The 23,691-nt window shown below is 34.1% G+C and overlaps 1 protein-coding gene across 4 annotated transcripts in view; it reads right to left on the reverse strand.

Annotated features, from left to right (window-relative positions):
- Positions 1-23,691, reverse strand: part of LOC120515459 (triple functional domain protein) — a 322,795-nt gene that overhangs the window by 80,498 nt on the left and 218,606 nt on the right. For 3 of the 4 annotated variants that reach the window (XM_039736492.1, XM_039736495.1, XM_039736496.1), the window contains exons 29-36: positions 23,188-23,280; positions 22,521-22,632; positions 21,266-21,456; positions 19,362-19,463; positions 17,984-18,013; positions 17,762-17,901; positions 15,831-15,930; positions 10,060-10,303 (exon numbers count right to left, since the gene is read on the reverse strand). In XM_039736492.1, coding sequence (XP_039592426.1) covers positions 10,060-10,303; positions 15,831-15,930; positions 17,762-17,901; positions 17,984-18,013; positions 19,362-19,463; positions 21,266-21,456; positions 22,521-22,632; positions 23,188-23,280 — 1,012 coding nt within the window. The remainder of the gene's footprint in view (positions 1-10,059; positions 10,304-15,830; positions 15,931-17,761; positions 17,902-17,983; positions 18,014-19,361; positions 19,464-21,265; positions 21,457-22,520; positions 22,633-23,187; positions 23,281-23,691) is intronic. The other variant, XM_039736493.1, reaches the window with a different exon arrangement.

Below are 23,691 nucleotides of genomic sequence, written 5' to 3' on the forward strand. Positions count from 1 at the left end.
TAGCAGTATTCACCTGCAAATAACAGCTGGCAACTTCCACACTAACTAATTCCATAATACTGAACTGTTTAATCATGTCACTTCTGTGAACAGCATACATTAAAATTTACATTTCATTATTAACTTTAAGGAGCTATATGACATTTTTTGTTAAGAGAAGTATCTATCTGTCTATCTAAACTATTCTAGGCACTAGAACAATAGCTGGATTAAAGCAAACATTTAAAGTTATAAAAACTACTTTGTTAGTCGTCATTTGGACAAGAAGCAAACAATGAAAAAGCTGATATCCAAGATTTTAAAATATACTTAAAAACATTAAACAAATAAAATAAGGTAATTAACAAGTCCAAAAAATTGCATTAACTGGCTGTGGAAATGTGAGTAAGGGGTCCATGCAGCAGGCAAGTTTTTAAAATCAATGTAGTGCATCTTGGGCTCTCTGGGTGAGCTGAGTAACTGCAGGGAGTTCAGTGTGAAGACGAGCAGATTGCTTGGTTAGCTCATATTGGCACTCTGAGGGTCATAATGAAGAAACCCCATCCATGGCAGTATAAAGAAGAGCCTCATAAGAGTGACAGAAACAAAATACATAAAAAAGGCCAGAGGTTAAATAAAAAGAAAAAAAAATGAGACATGATCATGGCAGAGTAGGTCCTTCAGAGTGGAGGCAAATTGTTGGAATGATGCCCAGTGAGTTGTTCCTGCAGATGCCGGAGGATGGTTAGTAAGTACACGATACAGATAAAGGGTTGATAACACCTGGCGAGGAGAGTGTAAAAGATGAACAGAAGAGACGTTGGTTTGGAATGAAGCACAGAGGATTGTGAGTGGTTTTAAGGAACAGACTCTGACTGATTTTATCCTTGATTTTAACTGTGTGGAATATTTATTGGATTTTAATCTCCACAAGAGACACATTCTATTATGGATTATTTATGTACTGAAAAGAGACACTGCACTTTATTTTTTGTTTGAACAATATGTGAAAATAAAAGCACTGCACACTTTGCACCATCTCTTGCTATTCCTGTGTCCTTATTGCTGAGTCCAAACCTGGTTTATGATTATCAGTGACTGGGCTGAAGAGGACTTTGGCAGCTGTGGGCAACCCAGACATCATACCAGCCAACAATCTATAATACAGTACTCTTGTAAAGTTTTCAAAACTGCTTGAATGCAAGTCATCCATACAGACACCTTTCTGCTAAAATAAGCTTAAAATCAGGAACAATAAGTCAACTTTTGGGTACTTTTTAGTACTTTTAGCATTGTTTTTTATACAATGGCAAATCAAAGATGAAACCCTACAAAATACTCAATGCTGAAGATGCAAGCCAAATATGGCTAATAAGGACAATGCAAACACATAATTATTACCATATATAGTTACGTATTAGTCGGGTCTTAAACGAAAAATCAATCATAAAATCAGACCCCGACTTATATGTCCGTTCAAAAATGCGACACGTACCAGTTTCTCAGACACAACAAATTTTCTTGCAACAGGTCAATTACCAATTTCTTTTGCCATTTCAAGGAATTTTAATTTAAAACCAGCTTCATATTGTCTTCTGATCGAACGATCCATCGTAGATAAGGGATGCTCTTACGATAAAGTTGTATGAGGGTGTGAGATACAAAAAACACACAACAGTGCAATTGTCGCATCGGAATGGTTCGGGTATAACTGCACAACACAAAGAAAAAAAAGGCTGTGTGCTCCATGGTTACTCTCTCAGGATGGCGTTTGCATATCGTAATCTCTTGGATCACTAGTGTGAGTTTTCCACATTCAAATTATACGACCGTCATTATAAAATTCCGGAAATTATACAGTAAAATCAAGCCCTGACTTAACCGCGGGAGAACTTAAACGCGAGTATATACGATAGTACATCTCAATAGTTTATGAATGAGATTTTGCACCAAAATCTAAGTATTAAGGCATACCTGTTTAATAAACGCATTAGAGCATGCAGCATTACAAATGCATCAAAACAATACAAAAATCTGTATTTCTGTCTTTGGAGTTAAAACTTACATATCAAAATTAAAAATAACAAAACCTCATCTTTTTCAAAATAACACTGTTCATAATGTATCTGCAACAAAATAATCCAAGAGTATTATTCCTATTTATATGCACTAATATTCAAACCAAATTAGACAGATATTTTATTTGTCTCCAAGGGGAATTAAATTATTTTAATTGATTAATAATTAAAATATGAATTCAAACTGAAGAAAACAAAATCCTCACTGATGTAGAACAGGCACATTTGCATGTAAGATTTAAAAAGGTATCCAGCCAATTGTTTTCATCTCATTTTACATAGCTTCTCGTCTTAAAAGGGTTAACCCACTTAATCTCTTTACATATAATCTTGCCCTAAAAAGGTTAACCCACCATGAAATGGGAGGTAATTAAGCACTTTGAAAACATTTCTACAACTTAATATACTTACTGGTCTTGGCTAATTGTGATTAAACAATTTCACAGTACAATTGGCATAAAATAATTGTTTATTTTTCATGTTAAATTAAATGAAAATTCACTTCTTTCAAACATCTAATTAGAAGACTATTCCTTAAATATAAATGTAAATATAAATATAAGAGATAAAAAATAAAATTATTACCTCAGACAATATTTTGGATACAGGTAAGTTTTGGCAGTGTTCTTGTAAATTACTTAACGTTTCAATTTTATAAAAATAAATGAGCACTACTGGCCACGTTTTAAAAAGCTTATTATGTGGTTGAGAGAACATGTCAAGACTGCTGCAATCATAATACTGAAAGTGGATTGTTTGGTTTAATATTCACACTGCCTGGAATTTTATTATCTAATAATGCAGGTATAAATCTGCCAGAACAAAAGAAAATTAATCACATATATAATTGTACAGAATTTAAAACACTGTTAATTATTCATTTCTGGCTCTCAGTCTCTTTGAAGTAAAGGACAATTAAGATTAACAGACATGAAAAAATGTTTGGAATTTGTGTGCGTCTATTCAATTAAACAACATAACTTCTCTTAAGAGGAAACAGTCGAGTCACTGCAGATACATCCTAGACAAGAATTATCTTATTTGGCCCGGGTCTCAAGACACTACGACAATTTAAACTCTGTAATCTGGACTTGGTAGATTTTGCCTGCTCCCCACTTAAAACACATAGTCAAAAAAAGAAAGCATGCACTTCTATTATTTATAACTACAGTCTATATTCTAATTATCTAAACATTTAATCAGGTCATAAGTATTAGTCATTAAAGATTTTAATACTTTATGATTAACATTCAGCACATTATTTTAAATATTCCTAGACTGTTTGTAAAGTTAAATGGCTACAAGTATAAAGACATAACAGGTTTAAGGCAAATATTACCTTTCAAATAACTTTATCTTTAGAGAAACACCACACACTGTGCAAAACTTTAAATGACCAACATAATTTAAAAAGCTAGAACAACAATCTTAATGAATATTTAAAAAGGAAAAATGAAAACTAAGCAAAATATAGAAAATCTTTAGTTTAGCTAATTACTTATAGTGAACTATTATTACTACATATACACAACTACATTTTAATATCAGCAGTGTACTTACAACATATTCCAAACACTATACTGCTAAATTACATAACTATTCATTTTTCAATATCATAATTTAAATAAAACTTTTTTTAAACCACTGCATTCTATTTGCTTAATTTAACAAGAACCTTCTCCTGAACTGCTATTAATTATGAGCCAGAATGCTTATGCTCCTTTCTTTAATTTTCTTGGCTATACAATTTTAAATGTACTAATTAATGAAAAGACTAAACACATGCATAATAAAATTTATAAAATGTATCATTTTCAGCTTGTATGTCAATCATACCCAGATCGAGGATCCAAAATTTACAACTGCCAGCCTGTCCAGGTGGTGGACTCATTTTGTGAACAGAATCCAGATTACTGATCTGCTGTATTCCATTTGCCATATTTCAACATTTAAAAAAAATATTTTCCTTTAGATAAAGCATAAACTTGACTCCTATAAAAACACTAATAAATAAAATTATTAACTAGCTAGAAAAAAAAAATCATTAAAGGCAACAGATTCTTCCTAAAATTCACTGCCCTTCCCTGTGGAATGCTACATGTGCTCTGTTCCTGTAAATGCGATGCTCCAGTTAATCACAGAGTGCTCTGCTCCAAAGCTCAGCCTCCCATCAGGGAATATTTGGGAACTGACTAACAGAACTACCATAATAACTGTAACAGATGCGCAACTAAATTTAAGGATCATGAGATAAACATGCACTCTGAGGCCCAACTTTTCTAAAATAAACCAAACAAACAATGGAGAAGAAAAATGCAAACCTATAAAGAGAAAAATCCTGTTTTACAAATAGTACACTCGTCCTTTTTCCACTTTATTTGAATGTACAATAGCTTTAGCAGATTGATATAATAGTGATGTAGTGTGCATGTGTCACAATCAACATCATAACAGCTCACTTAGCTAGGGTTAAAGGTGAGACTGTGGCTAATTTTAATTAAAAGGTGAAGTTCTTCCTTTAAAATGAATGTGTCACCAAATGGGGTGAGGTTTGTATGTTATGACAGTTAACATTTTACAGTGAGAACAGCTAGCAATAGGCCAATGCCATTGTGTGTCAGCTAAAAAAGGACAGACAGCACAACACATTTTAGAAAGACACTACGTGCAGACAATTTTAAAAAGATTAAATGAAACTGAAAATAATTGAAAAATACAATACAGGCAGTGACTAGCAGCCTTATTACAAAGCACAAAGATGTTTTGCTTGCTTAGCTTCTACACACAAAGAAAAAGACATATTATATATGCACATAAATAAAGCATGGTGGGACAGGCCCAAACATACAAAACACTCACCAACAGAATAACCTCATATCCTCCTAGAACTTCTAACTGTATTTAACATCTCTAGTGTTTCTTATAATTCAAAACGCTTGCAAATACCTACATTTAAAAAATTTAAAAAGGTTCAAGCAAACAAAAACATCAGCACTAGAAAAAAAACACAACTGCTTGAACAGTTACAAGAGAAAATTGGATAAAATAAACCTGAACACAGCATTAACATCAACAACATTAGGAACTTAAGGCTGAGTATAAAATTGAAGTGAAAAGCCAGAAATGTAATTATTCAACTTAACAAATAAAAGTCTTATAAAGGTTGTATCCAAAGAAAACAATAAGGCATTGAATAATTTTAATCATCATCTATAACATAGACAAATTCTGTACAATTAAGGGGCAAAGAATGGAAAACGGAAAAATGAAACAAAACGAGTATCCATGCATCAACGCTCTTATGATACTCAAAAATAAAACGGGATCAATGCAGTACAAATTAAAAATAGGTTCTACTTACATTTTATAAAATTTATCATTATAGCCATCAAAAACCTACTGTTTAGCACACTGGCTTTGCTTGAGGACATTATTTAAGCCTGATGTCAGTGATTTTAATTTCAATGTATGGGAAACATTTCCAACTACTTCACCAAGTGTTACTGCTGCTGTGAGTTCACACACAGCACCCTTTAACTGCATGAACTGGGTATTGACATCATTTTTCATTGACAAGGCAGGTCAACCATGTAACAGACTTTTTTTTTTTTTTTAAAAGGTTTATAACACATTATTCTAACGTTAAGCAGCTTTCTACGTACCTACTTTTTGCTGTACAAGCCATTGTCACTGGTCAAAAGTAAGTGTTGCCAAGATTTTGAAACACTATCTTGATTATGCTTTATTATTCCGTTTTCGTGGAAAAGAAAGATAAATGTATCCCTTTGTGCTTGCCATGAATGTTATATGCTGCTTGGTAACAATGATTAAAGCTATGACAAAACAAAATCTGAAACCCACTATTTCAATATGACAGATTTTCTGCTATGCCAGCTAAACCACAACAGACTAAACTGTTTCCTTTAAATCACTGGAAAAACACTGTTGGGTATTTCCCAATATCTATGTTTAATTCTGCTCAGATTTTTAACATTAGTGATAAAGTTGGTAATAAACAAATAGTCTAAACTTTATAATGATATTTGAGACAAAAGTGTAATGTTGAATAATTTGTTAAATATAAATAAATAAAACTACTCTAGCCGGTAGCATGAGAGTAGGGTGGTTTTAAGGTAACAGAATACAAGAACTTCTTCTAGTATTTAGGATGCAAAAAGCACTTCACGTGTGCCAAGACTGACTTCACCACCAAGAATAAGACCAATGTTGTCATTTACTCTATGTGTGCATCTATCATCGCTCTCTCATTATACAAAACTTGAATACTGCTTATTTATTATTTTTATGTACATCTCCATTGAAATAAAGGTGCACTCTTTAAAACTAAATGTATCCACCATATACTGTATTTCCTATCTATCTGCCTCATCATTCCATGGGGTAGTAGTGTCCTGATCCTGGCTGTCTGCATTTCCAAGTTGCTTTTGCTGTAACTTGTCCCTAAATTACTTAAGATGGGCAATAAACCACTTACTCAAAGCTGTTTCCTGCTGAGCAAAGTCATGGATAAAAGGCTCTTACTTAAAGGTTTTTTTATGGCACTTAGTTTAGGATACTGCTGAAACTGAAACAATGTGCGTGTCAGAAAGGAGTGGGGACATCTGTACTACTACTTAGCCATGACTTTAAAAAAAATACATTTACTCAAACATTTAACAAACAAACTCTAAAAAGATATCATGTTAAAGCCCCTGGTATCCCAAATGGATGTAGACACATCAAGCTTGATACCTCAAAGGGAAAATATTTTTTATCACTAATCTGAATTTAACATCTCTGATTAATTTACAGATAAAGAGGAAATGAAAAAGGGGGGAAATCATTCAGCATAACGACATGATATATAAACATTTCTGTTCTGTGTTAGAAAAGACGGAAAATAATGTATAGAGTTACAACACAAACACAGAACGCTGTCCACAGAAAACTATCCAAGTCTTAACTACCTTTTAAGTGTGCTTAGCTGAAAATTGTTTGACAAATTCAAAGTGCATTAATAATTAACAAGAACAACATCAGACAAAGCAAGCATTTAAAAACTGAACTTTCGGAAAGCGTTAGAGACTAGTTTACATCTGCAACCCACTTTAGTAAATCACCAATAAACCCTCAAATAAACCTATTCAATGTTTTTCCAAATTTGTCAGTGAATAGTTTAAAAGACACATTGATAAGTTGTATACTGCTTGTCTCAATAATGCCCAGCTGTCAAATTGCTTAGCTCTTCATTTAAAAAAGGGCAACATTTTCTTTCTGCATGAAAGAATATTTCAGGAAAACGCACCAGAATAACTTTGACACTTTCATGTAAGACTCAAAATTGTTGTTGTTTTATCAAATTTAAGGAAAAAAAAAGTGATCCTTGAAGAACCTGTAAGGCAAGACAACACCAGGCAGATGGTAAAACATTAAGGAGGCTTAACATCTTCTGCTGTCTAATGATGCGTTTTTGTCTTGATTACTATAAAGATTAATTACTGTAATTAGTTTTCATGCTCATGACAAAGTGCTCAGCAATTGTGTATCACTGATTAAGCTGCTATATCCTGTCTATAAAAGAATACACTTTACAAACTCTTACGCAACACATTAGTATTAAATACATTGCTACAGTATAGTGGAAAAAAATAAACCAGCTGCCATTTACTAAATCTTGTTTAGATTTAATCCATCTTTGGAGAGGTAGATTAAATCTTCGCTATTTATTTCTCTGAAAAAAATCACACTCTTTTCAAAACCCTTACATACTATGAAAGTATGAAGATGATAAAATTAGCTGAAAACACCACAAGTACGGGATTTTTTTAAATTCTAAATCAAGTATTGAGACATAGTAAGCCAGCTTTTGTCTGGCTGTCTGGAAAAGAAGTTTGCCAAAAAAAAAAAAGACTGAGACAGATCCTCGGGCTCCAATGACCTACACAGAAAAGGCAGACAGCTAAGCAGACAATTTTTTAATGCTACTAATCAAACTGATGTTATGATTTTTTTCTCTTCTTTGTGGACAAAAATAGAAATAGAAATACTTACCAAATACAAAAAGCACCTTTTAATTTATACAAAGAAAAAGCTTTTATGAATCATGCACGGTGTTAAAAGTTACATGACAGAGCTAAGTCTATACTTGCCATTTGCTAACAATACTTAATTGCCACCTTGAAAAAAAACCTTTGCCTCGAATGCCCTGAAGCTACTGAATGTGGATTGATAGAATAATAAAAAAATTAGCTCTTAATTTAGTAAAATATGGTCTGCTCAAATGCACTGACATCTGTTATGAGTCTGGCAGATGTTAACAAAACTGTTTTCCACAGAGATCTTCCAATGAAAACAAAATGTACAAGATTGTTTTACATTTAAACAGGAGAGCCTCTTAAAACCTACACTATATTTCTAATGTTGCCTTAAAACTATTTTATATACTGTATATATTCCTCATTGTTTCCAACAGTTTTAAAATGAAACTGTTACTTTCACTTGAAGGGCTTTCAAAATACTGAAATGTCTTTGAAGACAGAAAGTGTTTCTACAGGCAAAGGAGCAACACTGGAAACAAAAAGGTCAAGCGGAAAGCAGATCTATTGCCTCGCTACTAGAAATTAAATCAGGCAAAAAACGTTTTCAAAAATATGTTTATGATAACCTACATATGGTAATGAGAATACGTTTTTTAACCAAGAATGAACAGACAAAATGTGCCACTGTCACTCAAATTCAGTTTACAGAGCATAGCTTGATTTCCAAACATGTGGTTTTAGAACTTGTTCTTTCTGTCTACCCTCTTTATAGATTTAGGTGTGCTGAATCCACTTCCAGAACTGGACGAATTTCTCTGCCACAAACAAATTCCACCAGAAACTGCAATGAGTGTTTTTTGGCATACTTATTTTTCATGCACAGAATATTATTTAAGGTATATTGTGAGCTAAAAATAAGTCAGTCTTCCTCATTAATGTTAGTTGACTGCCCAAAAATTAAGTAATTGCTACAAATTTTTTTGTTCTGAATCAGTATTTTTTTTTTTTTTTTTTTTTCCTTCAAAATAGCCTGGAACTAAAATTTAGTTTGAAAGATGCCTTTATATTGTCCAAAGGAAAGAAAGTTGTTGTTGTTTTGTGTTTTCTTATTTACAGGAATATGCAAGGTTGGGTTGATCGATTCATTGTCCTGACCAGGTAAGCAAACGGTACAAAGGCAGAAAAGTACAAGAATTATCTGAGGTGCTTCACCCTTCCTGCCTAGCACTCTGGTGCAACAGGTCAACAAAAATCCACTTCCTACGCTCTCATTTGCATGGGAGTGGTCTCTGAAACATGGGAAGAGAACCCACCAAGACATTGGCTCTAATGGACAGGCGTGGAACGTGGAGCGAGTCTATCCCAGCTGACTTCTGTTGGTCATTCTGAAGCAAAACACTTTCAGAGGAATATAAATGAGGAAAAACAACTACCAGGTGACTATGTTTTGTAAGCGATTATATGTAACACAATAATATAGGTGAATGATTTTCCGGAACACTAAATAACTATTTTAAAAAATATATTTCTCTAAAATTGTGTGTTTTAATTTTAAGTATGTATCCTAAAACAAAGTGATACAGCAATCCTGTTGACAGATTTGATACATCACACTCAAAACTATAAAAAAAAGTACCTAAACATTTTGGTGGGAGCGAAAAAAACTGTTTTTTGCAGAATAGTGTTATTAATACAAAATGCTAACATTTCCAAAAATTGTACTCTTGATCATTATTTACATTTCTATCTAGTTCAAAAATGTATGTTCTTATTCACAGCAAGGGAAATACAAAAAAAAATTTGTTTTATGCATACAAGTTTTAAACATCACACTTTTAATTTTCAATATTTTACACAATGTCCAAATTATGTGCCTTTCAATGCAGAGACCAGAAGTCAGTTTAATCAATAGCAAGTTTTCAAATAAAGACAGATCAACATGGTGTAACAATTTTTCACCTTACCTTTGTGGTTAAAAATTCCCTCCATTTCCATACTGCTCCGGGAATGGGCAATGCAGAGTGTGCCACAAGGCACCAGGCCTTCAGCTGCAGGCGACCTGTCTGTTGTCCGCACCAAGCACCAGTCAGGCTTATCATGCGGCCGCTCCAAGACCTCCACAGTCTGACCTCTTCGTACTGTCAGTTCAATGCTATTACTGGCCAGAAAATCATGAATCACCACAGTCAGTTCACATCCTCCAGACAGCTGCAATATGGAAGAAAAAAAAAAAAAGATTTCACAAAAATACATTTTGTTGTCATATTGGAATATTCTAGTAGTTGAGAATTTCATTAACGAAAGAACCATTGTAATGGTATTATAGAAAACAGCTATTTTTTAATGATATTGCTAAAGTTATGAACTAATGAATTATGGTGTACTTGTGTATTAAATATTAGCGTTTGAATAATTTAATATTCTTAATGGGCTTTGTTAAAGGCATCAACCATATTAGTTTTCTGTGCTGCTAATTCCAATCATGTCCACTGCAGTTTGCATTACAACATACTGTATTTTTGATTCATAAAATAGAGTGCTATAGGAAGAAGCCAAGCAACACCCTTTCGTGCAAGTCATCTTAAGATTCCTTCCCAGATTTATTTTCTTTGTCTCTCAGTTATTTATATAACAACAATATAAAATAATAAAAACACTCATGGGCAAATTACACAGCAATTTCAAGACAGTTAATTTTTTTTTTCAAAGGAGATTAATTTGTTTTCATTCAGTTCTAAAGTTTTTGACATCTATTAACCTGCTTGAGTCTGCTTTGACAAACTGCTAAACAATACAGTATAAGAAATTTTACAAGGAAAGGGACTGCTTTCCATATACTGTACTTCAAAGCAATAAGTGACAACGACATTTTCCTCACCTCTATCTAAATATCTTACAATAGAAACTATGACCAATTAAAAAAAAGTGTAATGAAACCATCACTTTAAAAAAGTCTCGACTTTATTAAGTGTGTCTGTCTAAAGCAGGGGGCTCATTATGAAACAACAAGGAAATCCGCCAACCTTGAACATGATGCTGATCCATCAAAGGGCAAACTCACTTGTATTGGGGCTGATTTGTACATCTCCATAAACCTAATTATCATATTTTTTGGCCCATATGCAACCAAAACCAATCTTTCATGTGTGAAAATAGTCAAAAAGAAAGCTATGGTAGCATGCAAAAAAATATGCACATTTTAAATCTTTAATCATCTTAATCTATCCAATTATGCTTTATTTGCTACAGGACTGTGGAAAGCAAGGAAGAAACTGGCTCTGGAAAGAACATTTGGTCTACTCCATGGCACACTCAAGCATATCCAAGAAGTGAAATGTTTTTTGTATTTTTTATACGGTACAAAGATGATATCTGATATTCTATCAGGTTCTAAAACATGCTCCTTTATTTTAATTTTCTATGCCAAGCCTCTTGTGAACCTCTGTGTTGTACTCAGTTTTACCTTTGCTCTCTCTGAGGATCTAATGAAGACTTGCATTTGTGATTATAAGTGGTGGAAAAAACATACAAAGTTTAGTGTGAATTTCCAGTTAGCTTTCACGGAGTTAATTCCGCCAGAGAACTCAATAGCAGATAAGATTTGTAGCAATTCCAATACAAAAACAAACAATTTCCTTTGCACTGAAAGAAGAACTACAGTGAGAATAATAAATTACAATTAGTAAATTACTTAGTCACTTCAATCTACCCATATCATATGGTGCTTTTCAAAGAAAAGAGGATTACAACACAACACAGCCTGCAAGATTAAAGGACACAAAACTAAGATAATTAACGTTATGTTAAAAGTTTCAAAACAATTTTTGGGAAGCATTTAACTTTATTTCTGGTTTATAAGTTTGCTTCAGACTCTGGATTAAACATGCTTTGTTTTCCATTGACAATAAAAAAAATTGTCTACATTTTTAGAACTGCTGTGCCATTTCCACTTTTTCATTTGTAAAAGCTTTAAAGATTTGAATTATTGATAGAAGTTAAGCCCTTATTACTTTAAGTATTGCTGATGATAAATGCACTGCCATGTGCCATTAAAGAAAAAAAAAAAAAACGAAGGATTTATTAACATATATAAAAAGGAACAACATGCAGCACCTACCCAGGTTGTCTTTAGAAATATTCAGCATCAGTATAAATGTACTGCATTGATTTACATGTATAGAAAATGGATGGATTAGTAAAACAAGCTTAACTATTTGTTCAAAGCTTACTTATTAACCTTTGCCTGACAATTTGAATTACATTAACAAACTAGCAAAATACCCGCGCTTCGCAGCGGAGAAGTAGTGTGTTAAAGAAGCAATGAAAAGAAAACGAAACATTTTGAAAATAACGTAACCTGATTGTCAATGTAATTGTTTTGTCACTGTTGTGAGTGATAAGTGTTGTTGTCATATATATATATATATATATATATATATATATATATATACATACATATATATATCTACATATATACACACACATACATACTGTACATACACACACATATATACATACAAATACATATATATACATACATACATACATACACACACACATATATAAACATATATATACATATACATACATATCTACATATATACACACACAGCTATTTCAGATCAGTGCAATACGCTGTTTGTTAAAACGGTTGACTCCCGCACTTACGTGCAATAACAAATCAAATCATTCAGTTGTCTTTGCTCATATGTCATTTTAGAGCTGGACGCCTGGCAAATTTTTTTGGCCACAAGTTCGTTTCTGTTTGCTGTGAGGTTCTGTGTTGTGGAGATTCTCAGGATGGATTGCAGGTGCTCATCAGTGAGGCGACTCCTGTGTGCTGTTTTGTTAGTCTTTATCACTGAGAAGAGCTTCTCACACAGATATGTGCTACCAAACATGCACAAGGTTCGAGCCGCATGTAGACGGACTTTTTTTGTTCTTCAAAGTCACCAAAGCGCCGTGCAAACTCAGTGCGCAATAACTCTATAACGCGGTTAGTGTTCGGCAAGGCAGCTGAAGCGCTGCATTATGGGATCTGTAGTTTATTGTGTTACCAGCGCTTCATATACCGGGCCATTAATAACAATAATACAGTATATAAAATGATCTCGGGCGGATATAATTACACACCGGGCGGTATGTGGCCCACGGCCCTTGAGTTTGACACATATGGACTAAATAGAACTTGAAAAGATATATTTTTTCAAATGTGATCGCGCAATTCAGATAGAGTTGGCGCAAGACTACAGCCTGCATGCCTCAATGAGTCATCCTCCCTCGCTCTTACTTTTTACCGTTCATCTAATGAATACACTGAGTATGGCTTTACCAAAACAATCATTGATGGCGAATAAAGTATCCATTATTCGAGTATGTAGATCGGTATATATATATACATATATATATACCCGCGTATCATGGAGAAGTAGTGTGTTAAAAAGGTAGAAAAAGAAAAGGGAACATTTTAAAATAACGTAACATGACTGTCAATATACAGTATTTGTTTTGTGAGTGTTACTGAGTGTTGCTGTCATCAAGGATTTGATTATCATTATTTCTTTCAATCAGGTTCGTATTTGTAGGATGTGTTGTGTTCAAGTTACATTCCGTGTTTGTCAATCGTTGTAAAGATGACAGGTTTCATTCATCGATTCGTTTCTTACTGCATCAATAAACAGCTCGTCTTCTTCTTTATCTGAGACCTGACACACTGCATGCACGGGTTTTTACACTGTCTTCCTTTAGCGGGACATTGACTTTTCCATCGTGTGCTTTGTTTCCGCAGTAGCTGGATTTATGAATATGCTTATCAGGCGCTTCATATTTTTGCTGCCTTTTCAATTGTGTAATTCGGTTTTGTTCAGCGCTCTTTGGAACTGTTGCTTTTATCTGTGCACTGCGTCAGTTCACGTGAGCCGCTCGGTGTACATGCATCGAAGGTTCCCAGCTGTGCTGGTGCCATCTCGTGCTATGTCCATGGCTGTGTTTAATGTTACCTTAGTCCTGGCACTTAAAACTTTCTCTCGCAGTTTCGCTGAGTTTGTGTCAAACACCACCCTGACCATCTCATCTTCCTCTCCATAAGCACAGTCCTTCACCCGTGAATATTTACCCGTGGCAGTTTGCTATTGGATTGCCGCTGACGGACGGCCTTATATGGGTGGGCACTAAATTACAAACGCCAGCGGCAGCCTGTCTATGAACTTAATTTAAAGTGTAGGTTTACATCGTGCTTTGTTTCCGAAGTAGCAGAACTCATGAATATGGTTGTACTGTATATGTCACTCGCTCGCTTCTTATTGTTTCGCTGCCTTCTCAATTATATAATGCATGTTTTCTTAAGAGCTTTTTTTGAGGTCTTCCTGGTTTTCTATGTACTGCGTGATTACGTGGGAGGCGTGATGATGTCACACGAAACTCCGCCCGGCGTTGAAGCTCATCTCCATTACAGTAAATGGAGAAAAACTGCTTCCAGTTATGACCATTACGCATAGAATTTCGATATAAAACCTGCCCAACTTTTGTAAGGAAGCTGTAAGGAATGAACCTGCCAAATTTCAGCCTTCCACCCACACGGGAAGTTGGAGAATTAGTGATGAGTCAGTGAGTGAGTGAGTGAGTGAGTGAGTGAGTGAGTGAGTGAGGGCTTTGCCTTTTATTAGTATAGATGCACAGATACAGTATGTACTGTTCAATACAGTTTATATAGAAGATGCTGTTAGAACGATACGTACAACAATTATGCTGAACAATTTCACTGTCAAAGTTGCTACAAAAATAAAGTCAGCAATGAATGAAAGATGCAACTGCATCATTAAAATATTGGAAATGATGAATTGCTATTATCTTTTTAAAAAGGTAAAAGAAACAAATTAATCAACAACAATGTCTCTTCCTTCGATGAATTTACTGTAAGGAGCCAATTTTAAAGTTTAACAAAAGAATGAAAACTAAATATTTAACTAAAATATTTATGAATCTTCTAACTATCTATCTATCTGTATCCATAAAAGTCACATTCACAGTTTCCAGTAGATTACAAATAATCAATAAAGTAAAACCTTTGGAACTTTTCTTGTTAAAAGTCAACTTCTCCCATAATAGTTGGTGTTTCCAAATCCTACTAATAAAGTTGACAGATTACAAGAGAAATATAGATTTGTATATTTAGGAGGCCTATGGCTTTCATGGACAGGTTTTTCTTTTAAGAATTTTTGCCAACTACCGTCTCTTAACTAGTTAATTTAAGTAAGTGGCAGATTGTTAGTTTTATGAAAGAAAAAAAAAAACAGTTTCAGTTTCTAATCACATAAAATACTTAATTTGAGGTATGCAGGTTACCATCCAAGAAGAGCAGGATCCTTAAAAGTTTTGATATAATGTTTCTTACTTGTACTAATATAATTTGAGTCATTGCCTTAACCTCTGCTAATTTAAGTGGAAGGCTGTATACTCAAGAAAGCGATTTGTCTTTCATTTCTCTTCCTATTCATCTGTGTGTACTGGTCATTACAGACATTTTACTGTTCTATAGCTAGAAAAACAATGTCATCTATAAAATTACTGTGGATGTACCTAACTAAGTGTTCTATCGAAGAATGTGAAAGTCATGTTACACAAATACTTCCAGGTATTCAGTTTAAACAAAAAACATACAAAAATTAAGTCAAACATAAGTAATTAAATTATATTCATACAATAAGCTTTCACATTAGAAATGGCAAACACATACCTTATCACTATCTAGGGTATTCTGAGAGGTCCGTGAAGCAATTGATATTGTATCGGGTTGGCTACTTCCTTCACCCTGACTGTCCAAATCCTCCCCATCCCTAAAACCAAATAAAGCATGTTAACTTGTAGGAACATAAAGTAAATGGTGCAACTCAATCACAGTTAATAACTGCACTTCTACCAAGGCACAAAACACTTATGAGGGGTCTCTTTGGACCACGCTGAAATCAAAATTTGTGAGGTTGCTTCAATGTTGAAAACAGGTTATGGTATTATAAACCACTCAGTGTACATTAAAGGGTTTGTGAGAAAGTACTGCAGCGGAGGCCAGACAGTATGTTTTGTAGGTGGCTGCAAGTGCTCGACAGGATGGACAGGACTAGATAATTGAGTGGCAACAACATATCTAGCAAAGAAAAGAGGTGCATCATTAGACAAGCCTTGACAGGGTTTTAGAAAGAGGACACGTACATTGCAACATAAAGCACTACTAAAAGACATAAAACTGTTGAAAAGATTAGCTTTCAAAAAACTAATGGACACTGGCATATGAACTAACCAATCAGGCTATTTATTAATATACGGATGTACTTTGTGACCAATTGAATTTCATGAAAACAATTTTTTTTCTTCTTTATTTCGCCTTATACAATTTCTTGTATAAGGAATTTGTTAGTTTTCGCATACGCCTGGGGGTCAGAGCACAGGATCAGCCATTGTACACCGCCCCTGGAGCGATTGCGGGTTAAGGGTCTTGCTCAAGGGCCCAGCAGAATAGAATCTCTTTTGGCAGTAATAGGGATTGGAACCGGCAACCTTCTAGATACCAGCACAGATCCTTAGCCTCAGAGCCACTACTCTGTTCTTGAATTTTAATTTATGATAATACAGAATTTTTTAAAGGGTAAGAGCAGGGGCATATTTTTGAGAAGGCACTGCTGCAGCTAAACAGAGAAAAGTGGCTTTGAGAAGGTAACAATCATCGGCCTAACAGCAAGTCACAAAACAAGATCCAAACAGAGATGTGTGGAAAAAGAAAAAAAAAAGTCCATGTGTCACCAGGTCACCATGGTGTCCAGGAAAGGGATTTTTAAATAAGGTTCTTTCAGCACTTATTGGCACTGTGATTCATACTCGAGCACAGAATTAAAAAACATTTCAAACCATTAAAACCTGCCTTAATGGTTATTAAAGGCCTCCAAGTAAGCTTGAAGTTGGGAAGACATGCGTATGGAAGAGCTCACCAACCAGGGAGAAGAGAGGAACAAAGGAAGAAAAAATACAAAGGGACCAAGCAGGCAATCAAGTAGGGAAAGAGGACCAAATGAATTTTAGGTCTCCTTTTCTTTGTGTACTTTGTTTCTTATACTTGTGCACACTTACATAGTTTTATATTTTAATTAAAGTAAAACCTTTATGTTCATTATATTTATTAAACACCTTTCTTTATGATTATATCTGTTCCTCCATAGAGTTTTTGGAGTTAGGGTCAGTTCCCAAGTGATATATAGTAAGAAGTAAGTAATATACACAGAGAAAATGTTTTATTCAATGAAATACAGACATTGATTATTGGAGGTGGGTAGAGAGGGTGACAAATGTTGCTTGGCATTTTGTAATGAATAATATAAGACAAAGGAAACTGAACTGTGAACTGTTGTATCACATATAAAGGACTCATTGCCAGGCCACTGTTACTCTGCACTGAATCATCCATACTAATGATAAGTGAAGTGAATTCTACTTTATTCTACTGTTTTCATCATCTGTGGCAGACAGAAATAAAATGATACTAGGAACAAAAGATTTTTATCCAAGACAAACTGTCCTTAAGGGAAACCATATACTAAGAAGTACTCTGAATTTATAATTATAAAAGACTTGAATATCACTAAATACAACAAAAAATAAAAGTAGAGGTGTATTTACCTTCTCCCTTTCATTTTAGTTGTGGTTGGCTTGGGGATGTGAATTGGCTCTTTCAGAGCACCTTTTAAATGTATGGTCCTCTCCTGGATTACCTCTCTAATGTGTTTAATCCAGTCTTGTTTATTTTCAATGCTGGATGCCTATCAAACCAACAAAGTCGGATATTAAATATATCACATCAAACAGTATTGTCGAGAAAGAGAAATGTATCAGAATACTCACCATTGCTCCATGTTTGCATCCCTGACTTGGCTTAAGTTAAAATACAGAAGAGAATTTCACTGTTTTTACACCATCAGGATAACACATGTATTAACTGACTTTTGAACTAAACATTTAATCCAAAGTGTAAGTGTGTTTTCATCAATTGTGTATTAAGATTTAAGACAGACAACAAACTGTAATAGCATGCAAAACTTTGTAGCTAACAAAGAATTAAGAAACTTATCTTCAGTGAGTGGTTTTAACTATACCCACATAAACTTCCAACTAAGGTGTTCAGGGTATGTTTTGTTTTTTTGAACTGGCCAATTTTCGGTGTGGAATAATTGGCAGGTACTAATAGCAAAGTGAATTATTTCAGAATAATTAAAAAACATAAATCAAAATATTAAACACATAATTCGGCAGGGACAATCAGTTTAACAGTAATAAGTTCACCATGGAGGACAATTGTCCCGACAAAATATCTTCCTCCACATAAGGACAAGCATACTTGGTATATTTTCACAGTTGTCTTCCCTTCAACTGTTCATTTCTAAATATATTTTATATATTTGTTTTTAGCACAAGCATGTTAAGTAAAATGCTCAGGCTCAAAGAGTGAATAGGAAGTTGTGATTAAAACTGTGGCAATGAGCTTCAGAGCTCAGCTTCTTGGATAACAAGCTACACTGAGTGCCAAAAATATAACTGTATTGTTTAGAAGAAATAATGTAGTGAGGAAACCAAAACTTTTTATAGTCTACATAATCATCCTTATGTGATTTACCTAACAAACTAAGAAAGTATTTTATTTAAAAGAGGCCTACGTATTCATAAAAATAAAATACAAAAATGAGGGTGGAATCAATATTCAAGATTTTCACAAATACAATGGGATAAAATCAGTTGTTTTGGGACTTAACTCTCTCTAAAACATATACTTAAAGAAAATGAAATAATTTTTTCCAAATCCATTGTGATATCTGGATAAATGCTTCATGTTTGAAAATCTCATTTTAAGTAGGACAGAACTGTAAAATTTCACACAAATTCAAGATGGCAATAGCAAAGAAAACAAATATCCAGGTAACCAGGATCTTAAACAACAAGTTGTAAAAACTTGATATTTTTGTCATCATGCTTTTCAGATCATGACACAACACTATTAAAAGCAGTACATACGCAAATGGTTCTTACACAGCCCAACATGCAATACATATGTATAAAACAATAACAGCATTACTAAACACATAAGCAAACAATCATGATTTTCATGTTTTTCCACAATAAGCATTCTACAAAAAAAAGCAGGAGTGTCAATCTCACAAATTCATGCTGTGCTGTAAAAATGCACCACATCCAAGAGGAAAAAAAATATTCTTTTTAAAAAATTTACCTTTAGGACAATTTTATTGTCATTGGTTGGAGTCCGCCCAACCCAAAGAGCAAACTTACAAGGATCTCCCTCAACATGCTCTGTGACACCCAGCTCAGAAGTCTTTAAAAAACAAAAAGAGGGGGAAAAAAAAAAAGAGTTAAACATATCAGTAACACAAGAAAGTATACTGCTATGTCATGTCAACAGCTATACATCTAATTTTGTATGCCTCTTAAACTAACTTTAGCAGATGAAGAGATCAGAACCATATAGCGGCACCAAATGGTCTCAATTTATTTTACACTTTTATTGATATGTGTATAACTGTTTACACAGATTATATACCAGCGGTTTACAAAATAACCCAACATCAAAAATTATTTCAACTGCAAAGTTCAAGTGCATATTCAGTTACAAAAGTGTTATAGTATATTAGGCTGACTGACCATTAGAAACATGTGTTCGTGATTTTAAAAAAAAAACACACTTATAATTTGCACACAAGTTTTCAAAGAAAAATGATGTAACTAACAGCATTATGAGGCTAAACACTAAGCGCCCAAATTGTGAGAAAATTGTCATGTTAAATAATAATGTCTTGAAAATAACGACATCATATGCCAAACATGGTTAAACTGCAAAGAGAAAATAACGAACACAAGTTGGTACATGAACAATTCACATGTTTGTTGAAAGCCACAAAAGTATAGCCTCAAAAATTAACAGAATGGAAAAGAATGTAACTCCTGTGATGCAATCTCAACAAAAAAATGTATGTTATGAGCTATTCACAACTATAATTTACTGCAGGACTGCCAATCAGAAAATACTTGAATCCAAAGCAAACACAAAAAGACAGTGACAAACACTGGACTCCTAAATAATGGAAAAGGGAATCTGGTCTACCAGGTCTTACTTTATAGTATTTACTATACAACCCAAAGGATGCCTAAACCAACATCGTCTGTTGCCAGCTCTTAAACATGGTGATGGTTGTGTGGTGGTATGCTGATCCATTTTTCAAAGTTATTAGGTCTAATGCTTGCTCTGCATGGTATACAACCTCCACAGAATATGAGGCTATTATACAATGCCAGATGCGCCCAAAGATGCAAACATTTTTCCCTCATTATGTTGTCCCAACTACAAGGAAGATAATAACCAACTCATACGGTTTAACTAGTTCTAGCCAATGGACAGAGTAATGGTTTTGATACCCACTTCTCATTTTTAACTGCTAAGCATACTGGTAGGACCAGCCAAAGAGCATACAAGATTAAGGAATTCAGATCCCTTCACATTTTGCAAACTTTACTGTGAAGCACATTTTAATTTAAATTGATCAAGTTGCCATTTTGTCTGTCAATCTACACTGAATAATCCATAATGGCAAAATGAAAACGTTTTCAGAAAGGTTTGAAAATGTATTCTAATAAATTAAAATTTGTCTAAAAATTAGAGCTAAAACAGGTAAAGAGGTTCAGGGTAACAGAGTGGATCAAACAAGAGGAAACAGAAGTAAACTTATAATGTCCATGCTTTTTGTGTTGTTCCAATGCAAACAAAAGAAATACACATGTGTGGGGGTGCCAAGACCATATACAAACAGTATATATCTCCACACTGCAAATTTTTTTTCCACAAACCAAATTTCTTTAGCATGTAACAGTCTGACAAAGTAAGTCTGCACCAAAATTGTACCACAGCCAAAAAAATAGTTGTACTTTATACATGTAAAATATATATATTACATATTTTGAACCTTCATTTCTCAAAGCCTGGATTCATCGTCCTCAATTTATAAAGCAAACATCAAGTCTTTGGCAGGAGTGGGGAAAAAAAAAAACATGTTTTTGTTTTTTTTGCAGACCAGAGTAATCACAGCTAACCCAAATAAATTAGGAATGACTATATATACTTACAAAGAGTTTGCTTTTGTAGATATATTTACTTCTTCCATTAGAATCTTTGACTTCTTTGCTGAACACCAAAGACATTTCAAATAGGAAAAGGTGTCTTTCTCTGCCTTTTCGAATCAGCGTTTTTGGATCCCATACTTGAAAGGATTCCTGAAGAATTAGCTCACCCTGAGATTCTATGTTCTCATCAAATCCTAAAAGAAAGCATTGTCATACTGAAGGTAATGTGTTTTATTTTAGTTATATCTTGACTGTAGCTTTAATGGTTTAAAGAAAATATATGTTTAACCTAAAATAGTGTTCCATATTTATTAGGAAAAAATAGCAGTTAAAAAGCTGGGCTGCTGTATTGTTGAATGCATGGAAAACAAGGATAAAACATATGATTTTTGAATGCATCAATGCTCAATGCAACATTTCAAAAAGTCTGCTAAATCAAATTATAGTAGAACCTCACATTACCTAAACATGTTACTAAGCATGGTGTATATGGAAACTTCCATATAGTGCAAAATGCCATATATAAAACGGAGCAATATTTTACAAAAGTACCACTTGGCCTGGTGGCACAGAGATTTAAAAAGATACTGTATATGCGTCGAGTAAGTCAGCAATTACACCTGCCAAGTAAGGCGAGACTGGTGAGAACACAAGAGGGCTGTATCTCTTTTTTTCCTCACACTTTCTGCTGTGTTGAGAGAAGGAGTACAGCAGATGCAGGTCTCTTCTTCTCACACACCTCCATGGCAGGTTAAGTGACACATTATGTGAGTTACACAGAAGGAATGTGTCGCTCTTATTATCCTCTTTCTCCTCCTGTGGTGGATGAGTGTGCAGTAGTGCATGTCTCACTCTTTTTCACACACCCATGCGCAACTGTGAGCGTGACAGAACAAGAGTGTTGTGGGTTGTGTATTTTGTTTTTACGCCACCGCACAGCAAAGTAACTGAAACACAAGAAGAGTATGTGAGATTCTTTTCATAATGATGTAGGGTGACAGGGACTAAATGGGGAGCATTTACTTCTTTACTTTATTTCTACCTGACAGCCCAACACATTGATGCTTTAGTGACTGAGACAGAGTATAGAGTGACAGGTCCTTCAGCATGATGTAGGAAAAAACACTTCACTATGTGCAGTACCAATTTCAATTTTTCCACCTCGCGCCTTCCATTCCCTATACACTAAATTCGCAGGTGGTTATACTTAAATGTGCAATCAATGACAAGAAGAAATGGTTAAATGAAAATGACTTACCTTCTAGCATGCTGAGATGCATAGCATCATTTGCTCGCTTTGGTACACTAAGCATTACTTCCAGGCCATCTTTAATTTCACCTTTACCTTCTTCACAACAAGTTAACAGCTCCTAATTTAGAAAACCAAATGAAAACATTAAAATACAACAATTTTTGTTTTCTTTAAGAAATCAACTATGAACAAATGTAAAATAACCAAAAATTCTGGCTTTTTAATATCGCAATTATTCTAGCTCATGTTTGGAGATCAGCAAACTTGCCAAGCATTAGTGGCCTCCAAACATGCACAATGAAGACATTTTAATACTTTCATGAGGAAGCTGAACACAGATGCCATTCAGAGAATGAATGGCACAAATCCTGCTTCATTTAAATATTTGTATTATTTTCAAGTTGCCTGAAGGAGGAGCCTAAGCTGTGTCAAAAGCTTGCATATTGTAATCTGTTCATTTAGCCAGTAAAAGGTGTCATTTTGCCTGACTTCTCATGTCATCAAACAAAAAAATCTTACCTATTACCTAATACCTATTTTCAAAAGGCGTTAATGACATATTTTATAATACTACGGTGTTTTGGTTTTTTTTGTTTAAATGTAGTTATTTTTTAACGTCACAATTACTGCTTCTTTTAAAAGTCAATGTAAACTAAAGCTGAAAACAGGTTACCTTGAGAAGAAGTTGGTATTTAGTTATTCTTTGCACAGGCTTGATGAGATATGAGGAAATTGAGTTGGCCAATCTGTGCCTTTGTTGTATTTCCTGCAAAATATCGTATACAGTTAAGGTGGATAAAAGGAGGCTCAGATCAAATACATGAAGAGAAGTATATTTACTGATTTCACAAAGCAAAAGTGGATTTCAGAACCCACTTCAATGAATTAAAGAATAAATTCCTAGTCATTGAACAAGTGTCTGTTAGTAAGAATTGAGTGGAAAAAGTATCTTGACAGTACAAAAGGGAAGAAAGTTTTCAAGAATGATGTATTACTTTACTCTACAACTGATTTACACTCAAATCATATTATTTTTGAAAAATATCTTAATTTAAAAAAAAAAAAAAAACAGCATCTTGCAACTGTCCTGTATACCTCAAAGGAGCTATAACCAATGACGTCCGACACAGCCTTAGCAGACTTCATGAGGAACAGAAACTTTTATTTACTACAAATT

The sequence above is a fragment of the Polypterus senegalus genome, chromosome 15 (genome assembly GCF_016835505.1).
Source record: "Polypterus senegalus isolate Bchr_013 chromosome 15, ASM1683550v1, whole genome shotgun sequence".
In the NCBI taxonomy this organism is placed as follows: Eukaryota; Metazoa; Chordata; class Cladistia; order Polypteriformes; family Polypteridae; genus Polypterus; species Polypterus senegalus.